At 36.3% G+C, this 13805-nt stretch overlaps 3 protein-coding genes across 3 annotated transcripts; 1 reads left to right on the top strand and 2 right to left on the bottom strand.

Annotated features, from left to right (window-relative positions):
* Positions 1-790: 790 nt before the first annotated feature.
* On the bottom strand, positions 791-3519 carry LOC117632190 (peroxisomal adenine nucleotide carrier 1-like). The gene is made up of 5 exons (XM_034365614.1): positions 3278-3519; positions 2245-2476; positions 1779-1925; positions 1472-1626; positions 791-1392 (listed from the first exon to the last, which is right to left on the bottom strand). The coding sequence occupies exons 1-5, from the start codon at positions 3424-3426 to the stop codon at positions 1113-1115; spliced, it is 963 nt and encodes a 320-aa protein (XP_034221505.1). The 5' UTR covers positions 3427-3519; the 3' UTR covers positions 791-1112.
* A 1682-nt stretch (positions 3520-5201) lies between these two features.
* Positions 5202-11750, top strand: LOC117632188 (mitochondrial Rho GTPase 1-like). Its single transcript, XM_034365612.1, has 15 exons — positions 5202-5386; positions 5758-5980; positions 6118-6250; positions 6530-6679; positions 7005-7181; positions 7320-7571; positions 8117-8185; positions 8271-8326; positions 8757-8838; positions 9021-9232; positions 9339-9408; positions 9810-9922; positions 10390-10540; positions 10677-10863; positions 11367-11750. Exons 2-15 carry the CDS (start codon positions 5763-5765, stop codon positions 11438-11440), a joined length of 1944 nt encoding a protein of 647 aa, XP_034221503.1. The 5' UTR covers positions 5202-5386; positions 5758-5762; the 3' UTR covers positions 11441-11750.
* A 135-nt stretch (positions 11751-11885) lies between these two features.
* Positions 11886-12817, bottom strand: LOC117632189 (cyclin-P3-1). The gene is made up of 2 exons (XM_034365613.1): positions 12438-12817; positions 11886-12268 (listed from the first exon to the last, which is right to left on the bottom strand). Exons 1-2 carry the CDS (start codon positions 12815-12817, stop codon positions 12067-12069), a joined length of 582 nt encoding a protein of 193 aa, XP_034221504.1. The 3' UTR covers positions 11886-12066.
* Between the last annotated feature and the right edge of the window lie 988 nt (positions 12818-13805).

Here is a 13805-nt window from a genome sequence, read left to right as displayed (position 1 = left end):
AAGCATCATGTGAGGCTAGACGATTAGGCTCCACAACTGTAGAAGATTCTTTCCAAGGCTTGAAGAGAAAGATCAGTTGTGACAAAATCTCATGTATACTACAAATACTTTTGCTTCAAACTGATGCCTAGCACAAGAAGAAAATCTCATGTATTTTTGCTTCAAATTGACACCTTCAAACCGTCCTTAAACTGATGCCTAGCACATACTTTTGCTTCAAACTTTCACCCCAAACAAAATCTCATGTATACTACAAATATTGTTTAATGATTTAAATATTGGGGTGAACAAAGAAAATTGTGGGGTTTAAATAGAGAATCTTTTTTATTTCTTTTTTTTCTTCATCTTGGAGTGTATTTAAGGGTAGTTTGAGAAGATAGTGGGGTTTTCTTAGAAATTGTGAAAATTTAAATTAAAAGTTGGGGTGAACTTAGAATATGGAGTGAACTAAGAGAAGTGTGGGGTTTAAATAGAAAATCTCAAATAAAAATACTATAAGAACATGTTAACTTACTGGATTTTAAGGACATTTTATTTATTTATTTGCACTTCATTGTTAGTATTTTGAAGAGGAAATTAGATATCCTGGTGTTTTTTTTAAGGAAAAAAAAAATTGGCTATCATTCAGATGTCATTGTTCACTTGTTATTTTAACAACAAAATTAGGTCACTTGTTAACAGTTTACCATTAGCTATCTCAGAAATCTTAGAATTTGAGCAAAGTTTGATGGTCATTTGCCATGTTAACGAAAACCATACTTACTAGAGTAATAAAATTTCCATCTGAGAATGGTAAGCAACAGCAATCACACAATTAAAATTTATGCATCATTATTTTTGCCGAACAAAATTTCTGCTCTACATTATTTCTCTTAATTAAAAGCTCACTCTAAGTACCGAGCTCCAACAGATTGACATAACCATCATCTTTGAAGCAGGGCCTGAACCATCATTCCTCTCTAACAAAAAAAACCACTTTATTACAAAAGCAAGAGCTCCTATCTGAAAATTAGTTCCCCACTTTAAAGAGCACATCTGTTTTCAGCTAATCAGATCAAACTCCCACCTAATTTACATGTGAATTCTGCAAGTTTTTGTTGGTACAATTCCAATCAAGCATCTTTTAGTCTGCCCCTTGTAAGCAGTAGATACCTTCTGATTGAAAGTAAAAGAACCCAAGTAGCCGCTGAAAGTTTTTCCTTGATCATCAAAAGCAATGCCGAGCTGAGGACAGTCTTCAATATCTGAGCATGCAATCCCTTGAAGAAGCCCAGAATCCCTTCCTTTTTCCATATGGCACATAGAACTCCTGGTATCGTTTTGCTGGACTTTGGTCGAGCATTCTTGGTTTTTTCATTATCGTCCTCAGCAGCTTGGATCATGACCTTACACCTGTAGAAAGTAAGAATTTCAATTGATATTCATAGGACAACCTTATAAGTGAGACACAGTTTGAGAGAATATTATGTACCTAATGGCAGGGTAGGTTAGAACAGTGGCCACAGTCTTTGAGACCGCGCCCAAAGCAAATGCTGCAAGGGCAGAAAGGGCTACTGGGGATGAACCGTTGCCTGTTTTGTTTTTCCTTTCAAGAAGTCGTTGTTTTAGCTGATCAAACACTGTATACTGAAGTACAAAACAATTTCAGTTTCAGCCTCAATTATCATCTTCAAATATTTTGAGTTAACGGGAACGTAATAAGATGCAGTCAAATTTCAGTTCTAGATACAAAGGCAACAGAATCAGTAATTAAAGAAAGAAAATGCAGAGGAAACTACCTGGATTGCAGGGTTTGCGGTTAGCAACAGGGAGATTCCAAGACCATCAAATGCATCAATCCAGGTGCCCTCTGCAAGGGTCTTCAACAGCCCTTTGGATTTTCCAAAGGCACTTGTCTGCATCCTTGATGAGGCTGTGTCCAGAGGCTACACAAACGGTGATAACCAGATAGTCATTAAACTTCAAAATGCAGTGATGTAGATTGCTTGTGCATAATCATTGAGAAGTAAAAGAAAATTCCATGAAGTTTCATGACATCAATATAAATAGAACCCACAATCTTCCTATTCTCAATTTCACAGTTAAAATGGGAACAATATTCACTGAGGCTGAACTCATGTTTTGCTATAAGAAATTTATATCCGAGGTTTATTTTGTTATTTTTGTTTGTAACCCCAGGTTCTTATTATATCACTTAAACAATTCTCAAGTAAAAATGGGGAGCACTTTACACAAATGGCTCACCTGAGTCACAATTGCAGTGCAAGCCCCGGCAGCAGCAGCAAGGATCAAGTTCGCTCTTGTACCTATTGATTTAGAACCACTTGTTTCCAGATACAGTCTTTTGAAGTAGCTATACCCATAAAAGTAAACAAACTGAGCAATGAAAGATTGCAGGTTTTTTGTTTCCAGACCCTGATACAGCGAAAGAACCTGGCGTGTGGATATTGCTTCCCAGAAAACATCCGAAAGGTTCCTATATAAGACAGAACCAATGAAATTTGGTGAATTATATATCACATAGTTAGCTGACTGCTGACTTACACAATCTATGACCATGAAAAACTTAAATGTATGTATGTATATTTAAAGCCTCAATTGTAGCGTGGTTCCTACAGCAGATAGTTAAAGAATTCATCATGTGTAGGCTTTAAGCGCATCAAAAACAGGGGAGTTGCTACTAATTGTAACAGTTAAATTGCAACTCACTGGCACTAACTATATAATCTCAAATCCCCCCTTCTCATGCCAGTCATGTGGTGAAACATTTGTTTAACTATTTTCCGTGATCATTATCTTTTTCCAACTTGCAAATTTTCTAGTATGTAGGTTTTTTTTTTTTTTGGTGATCAAAACTTGACAATATGAACACCAGTTGAAAATTAAGAAATCCAAAACATGGTGAAATTGCATTTACAGATGACACCTCGAAGTTGGATTGCTACAAAGCTCTGTAGCATTCGATGAGACTCGCAACCCAATTTGGTTTATTCCATATAACTCTCAAATTCATCTCAATTATATGATGATCCAAATTATTACTTGGTATTCACCTATCATGTTCTTGAACATTAACAACATATTGGAGTTAATTTCCAGCTACCCAATTAAAATTCACTCAGAAATTCTAGCAAAAAACCAACAAAAGAAAATACAGAATTTTCCAGGACGACCCATCACAGGTCGATGATCCAAAGAAAATATACAAACCCAGATTAAAAAAAAAATGATAATAATAATTGAGGATGTAAGAATGAAGAGGCAGGAGTATCCTTACTTGTATCTGGCCTGATCATTGCCTCGAACTTCAGCTTGGTACCTGGTTTTGCATGTGTCTAGTGGGTACAAGATGGTGGTGCTCAGGAGTGATCCAATGGCTCCTGAAGTTGCCTCTGATATAGATTCTAGATCAAGATCAACTCCCATCTTCTCCAATTTCTTTTTTTTCTTTTTTAGATACCAGTAACTACGTAAGATATAAAAAACAAAAATAAAAATGTTATATATAGAGAGAGAGAGAGAGAGAGAGAGAGAGAGAGAGAGAGAGAGAGAGAGAGAGAAGGTAGGTGGCGTTGAATATTGAAAGTTCCGATCGATGTGAACGAGTGGGAAGAGAAGTAACGGAAAGAGAGGAAGACCGGTGCGGTGTCGTTTCCTTGGGATTTGACAAACGTGGATTGTGTCACCGACCTTTGATTAATGACGTGGCGCGGTGCAAATTCATTCATCAATCATACGTTTCACTGCAATTTGTGATCCCTTCATTAACACTTCATCTCTCACTAACCTTTTTAACTTTCCATAACAGCATATATATGGCCCTATGAGCTTCTGTTAATTCTTCACAACCCCTCAGTAGAAATGTATGCATCCCAGTTTCTGAATTTTCTTAAAATAAATCTAAAAGGATAATTTAATAACAATATGACTATACGATCAATATTTTTAGGCACTCACTTTTCTTTTTTAGCGGGGATAATATGGGTGCATGGGTTTCAAATCTCTATTTATATATATATATATATATATATAAAGGTGAAATAACTAAACCAACTAAACTATATCTTATTGATATTAATTTTGAATTTATGAGGTACGATTACCTTTGATTAGAAATGATATGTAGCTAACTAATTCCAATATAGCCTATAGGTAGCAAACTTATACTTAGAAAAGTCTTTATTTTTTATAGAATGACACCTCATTCTATGAGTACGCATGATTCTCATACAATATGGTCAACTCCACACTAAAGTGGAGTCAAAGTTAAATTTTGATGGTTCAGTACACAATCTATCCTACTTTGTTCCAACTTTTTATTCTACACGACGATTTTTTAGCTCTAATTTGTGATCCGTTAAAAAATATTTAATTTCTCCAACGTGCTTCCTTAAAAAGGTCTCCTTTGTGCCAATCAACATGGATATCAAATATACCTAGGTTTATTGCTGACATTATTAGCAAATAACATTTAACACCGTGACAAACTCTTTTACAAAATATTAAACACCTTATTTAATTTTCAAACAAACACATGATTCATGGGACAGTCCCAAATCTCACAAGATGTAGAGCACCCAACTGTTATAGCAAGGCTGGGTAGGGTAAATAGCTCACAATAAGAGTTGCAGCCATAACAAGTAATTTGTGCCATAAAGTTTGAGAAAATGTGCACCATTACATTAGGACCATAAAGAGAAGATGCATAATCAATTGTCGTGGAATAAGCCATGAAAAAATATAAAGAAAAGAGAAATTACTGAAAGTTCTTGAGAACCTTGAATACATGAGTTGGAGTTTTATCATAAAATATAATAAGCTCCCCAATCCTTAACATAAAATCCTTAATGCAATCAAAGATCCTACTACAACTATACCGATGGGGAAGAGACGCCAGTGGAATGGGCTGCTGTGCTAACATGATCCACATTGGTCGAGAGGCTAATTCAATAATTGGTGTCTTAGGGTTAAGTTGCAATATTAATTAGTGTAACTTTATTAAACTAATGTTATTTTTCTTGTTGATCTTTGAATGAAATAGACATTAGTGCCCATTCAAACTCCTACTTCCAGGTAGGCCTCTCGCATAACCCCGACGTGGCAAAATAGCCAAAGAACATACAACTAAGCTTGCCGAATAAGCCACATCGGCCTACGTGTCACTATCGCTAAAAATAAAATATAAGAATCCAGTAAAAAATAAAAAAATACACAAACCAAAAACGTATTTCTTTCTCTGAAAATTTCCTCACATTTTCTCTCACGAGCAGCCACAGCCACCACAACCGCCACCACCTGACCAGCTAGGGTTTCTGGTGGGTTCTACTGAAGCTTCCTCGACAAAGAAATAGTTCTTAAGTCTCCATCTTATCCCCCGGTATTCCAGGTAAATTACCATTCATGCCATCGCTTCCGCCACCGCCCCCACCCTTCTCTCTATGCACTTCCACTCATTCACAACACTGAGGTTCTTCGAATCTCTTGTACTTTATATTACTTGATTGTTTGAATCTTTACTCCCTTAAAAACTGAATTTATTTAAGGTTTTGCCATTGCATCACTCACAAGCTACTAAAAGCTTCATAAGATTTATGTGTGATTGCAATTTTTTGATTCGCGTTTGCCACTAATCATTTTGAATAATTCTGGTTATGCCACTGCGCTTGTTGCAAAGCGTTACGCCCGAATCACATTTTTGTATATTTTAAGTATTGGTAGTTTTATTGAGCAATTAGGGTTTTGGGTTTTTATCTGCAGTTTCAATGGCAAAAGCTGCAGCAGGAACTGATAACCCTGCCACCCCAACCGCTGTCCGGATCGTTGTGGCCGGAGACCGTGGCACTGGGAAATCGAGCTTGATTGTGACTGCTGCAACCGAGAACTTCCCAGCAAATGTGCCTCCGCTGCTACCCCCGACCAGGCTGCCTGAAGATTTCTACCCTGAACGCGTGCCCATCACCATTATCGACACATCATCTCGGTATGAATTTCATACTTGACATAAGGAAATTCTTGGTTTAGTTGCTGAGAAATGTAGGAAAGGAAAAGAGAATTAGTCGTGTTCTTCAGTCACCCTCCTGCTGAGATTGAATTGTTTCACTCTGTTTACTGAATCAGACCGGAGGATAATAGTAAAGTTGCTGAAGAATTGAAGCGAGCTGATGCAATTGTGCTTACGTATGCTTGTGATCAGCCTCAGACTCTTGATCGACTGAGTACCTTCTGGCTTCCAAAACTTCGTCAGCTAGAGGTGTGTGTATGCCTTTTTTTTTTTTTTTTGTTCCTTACTACATATGGTGTACTACTTGATAAGTTTAACATCCAATTTTTATAAAGAGAAAACTAGAAGAACAAAACACCTGATGAAAACCTTAATCTCAACGGTATTTCATTCGCTGTGAAAATGAAGGCCGATAAATTTATTACTGAACTGATCTGTTTGAAAAGTGGTTTGACATAGACGTTAAAATAAACAACACCTGTCTTTTAGTATTACTTCTGATGGGGAAATATCAAATTTAATGAGCAGGTGAAGGTACCTGTTATAGTGGTCGGTTGTAGGCTGGATTTGAGAGATGAGAACCAACAGGTGAGCCTGGAACAAGTGATGTCACCAATAATGCAACAGTTTCGGGAGATTGAGACTTGCATTGAGTGTTCAGCGTTTAAACATATTCAGGTATGTAGTAATGGCTTCTCTATTTTCAAGTTCTGCTGCTTCTTAGTATGTCACTGTTTTGTGAAAACATGCATCATATGATGTGTTGCATTTCTTCATACTTTATTATGTGTGTTTGGGTTGGCTCCTAATGATTGGGGACTTGTTTATTGTATTTCACACATTTATATGAACTACTTGTGTGTTACATTCGCTAAAGTTTTATTTAATGGCTACCAAGGATCAAGTTTCAATCGATGGCTTTATGTTGCAAGTATTTTTTGTTATTTTGGCATTGACACTGTAATTCTCTGACTCTATACTATTGAACGCTTTGTATTTTCAGATTCCTGAGGTCTTTTACTATGCACAAAAAGCTGTTCTTCATCCAACAGGCCCATTATTTGATCAGGAAACACAGACTTTGAAGGACCAATGTGTGCGAGCCTTGAAGCGGATTTTCATTCTTTGTGATCATGACAGGGATGGTGCCCTCAGTGATGCAGAGTTGAATGATTTCCAGGTTATCTTTTTATGTTTTTCAAAGTCCTAGTGTTCTATGTGATCTTTTGATATGATCTTATGGCTATTTTCTCGAATATCCTTAGCTCAATTCATGGTAACTGAGATTCATGAATATTTCAATGCTTATTGTAAACAGGTTAAATGTTTCAATGCTCCATTGCAACCTTCTGAGATAGTGGGTGTTAAGAGGGTTGTGCAAGAAAAGTTACCGGAAGGAGTCAATGAACGTGGGCTTACATTGACAGGATTTCTCTTCCTTCATGCACTATTTATAGAAAAGGGACGTCTAGAGACAACGTGGACTGTCCTCAGGAAGTTTGGATACAATAATGATATAAGACTTGCAGATGAACTAATCCCATCTCCTACGAAACGGACTCCTGATCAGGTAATATTTATTGAGTTTCTGTTTCTATTATGCGCTAACAGTGTTGAGATACTTTATTACGTGCTGATGTTTCATGCTGAAGCGAAGTAGAGATCCCTTGATTTTTGAGTAATCATTTTCAAGAATTTAGTACCTTATTTATGTTATTTTGCCATCAGTGCCTTTATTTTGGTTAAAATTGATTATTCAATGAGTGTTAGAGTCCTATTAATTAAGTACCTTATTCTTACCATTTTGAACAAGCCAGAGGCCCAGAGCTACTCTTTGCTGTTATCTAGGTCTCTGCTTGTGTGTTGCCTAATCAGTAATTCTCTTTACATATACATATTCTTTGCTAGAACCATAGAAGCATCAATCCAAACCGGGCCTTCGAGAGACAAGACTGAGCCCTATATATGATGTGTCATAATCATGCCACCTTAATTGCATCATGTTCATGAAATTCTTTTATTAATTATACAATATTCCATTATGTCCTAAAAATTCATTTTATTTTTATATTTTCTGAAGCTGTTTTATGTTTAATTTTGTTGGCCTGTGGGCAGAGTGTGGAGATGACAAATGAAGCAATCGACTTTCTAAGGGTAACCTTTGACGTGTTTGACAGTGACGAAGTATGTCTCAGTACTGATCTTTCCAAATGCTACATTCTCTTATCCTAGATATGTTAATCATGAAGACGTTTGTTCTTTCCACCAGGATGGGGCCCTACGACCACGTGAACTTGATGAACTATTTTCTACTGCTCCAGCAAGGTAATTGTATTTCTTGAGAATCATCTTTTAAATTTCAATTTGTTTTAGTTGGTTGCAACTTGTTTCTTTTCCATATGAGGTCCTGTTTGCAGTTGTGTTTTCACTTCATTTTTGCTCATCTGTTATTATGATGTAATGTAACAGTGTTAAATATCATGAAATTTATGATCAACTTGATATGTCAATCTTTGTTGGTGAGTAGAATCTTGATATTATAATTTGTACACATCGCCTAGCTGTTGTTACTTATAATTCATGACTTTCTACCTAAATGTTGGTTTTCAGTTAAAATTTTGGTCATTTGAAGCTTCATAGTTCATAATGTTTTCAGAGTTCTTAATATTGATAAATTCTTTGCTCAGTCTAGTTCACTGCCACCCTAGGTATGAATATCTTGGCATGTTTTAAGTTTTGCCCTTTGATGTTGCAGTCCGTTTAGTGAATTTCCATATACGGATGCTGCAGAGAGAAATGCATTTGGAGGGTTATCACTTGATGGATTTTTGTCACAGGTATGTATGCATATTTCTGTGTCTCTCTCTGGTGGGGGAAGGGATATTATGCTCTTTATAATTGCATAAACATTTGTAGTCATGTTTGTACTTTATCACATGCAACATGCATTTACAAACAATTGTTATTTTTTCTCTTTAGCATGTACCCACATATTTATGAGTAATATGCATAATTTCAGTGGGCCCTCATGACACTCCTAAACCCAGCTTCTACGATGGAGAATCTGATATACATTGGTTATCCTGGTGATGTTTCATCCACAATCCGTGTGACTAGGAAGAGGCGTTTAGACCGCAAGAAGCAGCAATCGGAAAGAAATGTTTTCCAATGCTTCGTTTTTGGTCCAAAGAAGGCTGGGAAATCTGCACTATTGGATTCATTTCTTGGAAGGTCTATCTTATGGATTATCATCTAGATTGATTCTCCTTTGAATTTAATTTTTATTTATTTATATTACATTACTTAACATTTTTTTTTATGATAACTGGAAATGCAGGCCATTTTCTGATAATTATAATCCAAACACTGAGGAGCGTTATGCAGTTAATGTTGTTGATCAACCTGGGGTAAGTTGTACTACATGAAATCTTGATAATTAGATGGAATATGCTCTCTCTCTCTCTCTCTCTCTCTCTCTCTCTCTCATTCTCTCTCTCTCTGTGTATTCCTTAGAGCCTGAAACTCATCATGGGGAAACAAGAAAGCAGCAATGTAAAAGCCCCCTTTTAGAAAATTAATTGAGTGTATAAAGTTTTACCTCTAACATGAACTGGGTTATTAATGTATTAGCTCATCGCTGAACTTTGTTGAGTGTATGCTTAATTGCTTTCAGTTATTCCGAGCTTTTATTTATAAATAATTTTCCTATTTGTACAACTATAGTTTGATTGGCAATCTAAATTTTATGTGAGGTCTATTATTAGTCCTTTTAATGGGTTGTCTAATTTTTTTAATATGTTTTTCACAGGGAATCAAGAAAACTCTAGTGTTGAGAGAGATTCCTGAAGATGGAGTTAGCAAATTGCTGTCAAGTAAAGAGGCTCTGGCTGCTTGTGACATAGCTGTGTTTGTTCACGACAGGTAAGCAGAAGCCTAAAATGGTTGTATAATTTCCTATTCTGTTTTTTCATCTTTTGGTACCATTTTGCTAGTTATTTCTCCTATTTAAGTCTTAAGTTTATGATTCCAGATTTAAAACATTTATTATACTTTGATATATCTTTTCGTATTTTGTATTTAAAAGTGGGGCCCTCATCTAATGTAAATGGTAAACTTCTGGTGTTTAGAAAACTGGCAAATTTAGAGATAAGCAGAATATCTTTGTTTCAGCTGTCTAGATAGCAAAAAAACGAAAAAGGTCATTGTTGAGGATGGCTTGTGTATGTGATTACTGCACACATGTATTCTGTATGTACCCTACTCTTTAGGTTGTTGGCTAAGAGCATTACTTTAACATGTGTATATTCTTTCCTTACTGTTGAAAATTCATTTTACTTACTGTTGAATTACCTATGAATTCTAATAGTTGGTGCCTTCTTCTTTGCTAGTTCTGATGAGTTGTCCTGGACGAGAGCAACTCAGTTGCTGGTAGAAGTTGCTAGTCATGGTGAGGATACTGGCTTTGAGGTTCCTTGCCTCATTGTTGCAGCTAAAGATGATATGGATTCATTCCCATCGGCCATACAACATTCTACGAGGGTATATTGATTTTTTTTTCATTGACTATATTTTCTTTGCATATACTTTTCTATGTAAATTGGAATTGTAATATTAGATGTCAATGCATTCTCTTATGTAAAACAAGAATTAACACATCTTTAATATGCTCGTGCAGGTTAGCCAAGATATGGGAACAGAGGCTCCTATACCTATCAGCACAAAGTTGGGTGATTTGAATAATTTATTTCGTAAAATTGTAAGTGCTGCAGAGCACCCTCATTTGAGCATTCCTGAAACTGAGGCTGGGAGGAGCCGCAAGCAATACCACCGGCTCATAAACCGCTCACTTATGGTTGTTTCAGGTATGACGACCTTTTGCATTTCGATTGTTCATTTATATGGTTCTTGTCATTTTTTGTATCTACTAATGACATGTGGGCCTCATGGCATATCCTTGCCCTTAAGAAGAGGGGTAGAGGGTGACTACTGGGGTTCAATACCTGGTGGATGCATGTGTAATATGTCCTTTGAGAAGAAAGGAATTGTTAGAACTGCTAGGGTAATTTAAATTTTCTGGGTTTTGAAATAATGTGCTCACTTTCAGGAGAAGTTTATATTAAAAAGGCACGCATTTGAATGGATTTTCATTTAATAAACAGTGGTCAAAGTTCAAATTTGTTGGTCATGAGTATTCCCTTCTGGATGGGGTTTCTAATGAATTTGGTTCAGCAATTTTCGATGATTATATGTTTGATTAAATGTTTGCTTTGTTGTGACCAAGCTTCATCTGTCAATTTGTTTGCACCAAGCTTAGTGGTCATAATTTAGGTTGTGTACTTTATGGAATTTGGGTTGCTCTTCACAGTGGGAGCTGCAGTGGCCATTGTTGGACTGGCAGCTTACCGTGTCTATGCTGCAAGGAAGAATGCCTCCGGTTAGAGGATAAAGGATGAAGTTTCTTGTGCATCAACCGACTTATTACTTGAGGCCGACTTTCTGCAAACTTGATGGCTTGACGAAGCTGTCATCTTCAGTTCCCCATTTTGTTGGGTGGATTTGTAGAGAGATTGCAAGTATCTGTTCAATTATTACACCCTTGAAACCTTTCAACTCTTGCCGTCTCGGCAGGGTTGTATCAAGTGCGCCAAATGTTTCCTTTCCATCAGGTTCCCATTGTGCCTATGGCTAAAGCTCTTTGAAAGAGATGATATACAACTTACAAGGGTAAATTCGTTTTTTGCGTTTGTCATTTCCGTAAGCGTCCAAGAATATGTTAATAGAGATAAATTCAGTTTTAATATCATCAAAAATGGAAAAGCTACATGCCAGGAAGCTTTCTTTGGAGGGCCATTAATTAAGGCCTTAGAGGATTGGTTTAACTTTTAATTTTGATAAGGTGGTGTCCATAATTAAGTATTTGCATATGTTGCCTACACAGATTGAGTACAAATTGTTCAATAAAATTGAATTAGAATCAAGGTTCCCTAACGTATTTTACATTTTTTCAATTTGAATTAGAATCAAATTCGGTGTCTGAACACCATACACAAAGGCGTTTCGTTTTGTCAGTCTCCATGGATGCTGGACGCCCTCAAACTAATTTGGTTCTCTCCAACACCATCCTCAAGCTGCCGACAGTACTTTCCAAACGTGTTTATAGTTACATGGAGTTTAAAATCCAGACTCAACAAGAATTCAATCTCTAATTTGTTCAACTCAGATAAGCTCACACCTCCAATTTTGGCATGGTAGGCGTTGCTATAACATCTGCAGTCACAGGAAAAGTAAAATGAGGACGAATTTTGTATTTGTGTTGCAGACGGTCATGAACATCACAAATAGATACACTTTGGTGGCCCGGTAACAGTTAAAACACAAACCAAATGATCACAAAAAGTAAGCGTTTTAATTTTAAACATGAAAAGTAGGCACTTACTCATCATCCATAAATTTTGCAGCGACCATAATGCTGGTGATCAAAAGGCGGTGAATGTTGAGAGAAGTAAGACAAATCCCTGTGCGTTGAAGGAACCTTTCGATGTATATGTATGCAACAACAAAGCAAGAAGGGCTGCAGCTTGAGTACTTGAAAATGCGCTCGATATACCGTCTGATGCTCAAGGCGGGAACTTCTGATGCATGGAACATTGTAATCACATCTTTCATCTTTGATCGCCTAATTAATTTCTCATTCTTTCGAATGGATCTCTCGAAAACCGAAGAAACAACCGATAAAACTCGCGGTGTTCTTGTTGCAGATTTTCCCAATATTCCCAAAGCGGTGAACACCGTGGCATCAAGTGCCACTGTTCCCATGTTTAATTAAAGGGACGATTTTGATTTTAGCTCTGAAAGATGCATATATTGTGGCTCAATTCTTGGCTTCTTTACTTATTCTTTTCTTTTCTTTAACTCCACTTAGAGATATACATGATAATAGTATAAACTACGGCATAAATTAAGGCACATATTCAATAGCAAAGAAAGAAAGAAGATGTAACAATACAAAGGATAAAGTGTAAGGGCACCACTTTGGGTTCCAAAATTATGAAAACCTGAATATTCTTTATTGATAAAAAGACGATATAATTTTATTAGATTATTTCACTTTGCAGAGTATTCTCTTTTGCATCTTCCATCGATTTTTTGTGTTCATTTGAAACTATTTCAAGGGATTTTTATTGCTGAAATGGAATATGTTATACTCAAGGAATTGTTTTTACTATTTGATTTATACTGAAATAAAAGGCAAAGTATCCCACCATTTATTTGTTAATTCGTATGAAATTTAATTCTTGTTATAATAAGCTGGATGCCTGTTTTGGGCAAACTTGCCAGATATATGTTTCTTAATGCCTATTTGGCATTGCTTATTCGGGGTGATAAGTGATTTTTCAAAAATTTTGGGAAGCCCAGTCCTTTTGGTAAACTATAAGAAAATAACTTACTGTTAAAAATTGTTATGAGAGAAAATAAGGAAAAACAGCTAATGATGTGCTTTCATTTTCTGATTATGCAGGAATCAGTTTTGAAGAGGCGTTGGGTTTAATGATTATGCGGGAATCATTTTTTGATTATGCCGGAAATAGTACCAACAACACTTTTAACAAAAAGTTTACCAAAAGCCAAACTGCTTTCGCTTACAGCTGATTTCTCTTACAGCAAATCTGACAGCGATTATTTTCACAGCAAACTGGCCCTTAGCATATGTTGAACTGTCTACCTGATTAAGGTAATAGTTTAATTACCCGCTCTCAAGCAGGTAACATTTTATTTTGGATTTTCACATCCCGTTTTTCCAGTA

The sequence above is a fragment of the Prunus dulcis genome, chromosome 6 (genome assembly GCF_902201215.1).
Source record: "Prunus dulcis chromosome 6, ALMONDv2, whole genome shotgun sequence".
NCBI classification, from domain to species: domain Eukaryota; kingdom Viridiplantae; phylum Streptophyta; class Magnoliopsida; order Rosales; family Rosaceae; genus Prunus; species Prunus dulcis.
This window is presented reverse-complemented; position numbering and strand designations above follow the sequence as displayed.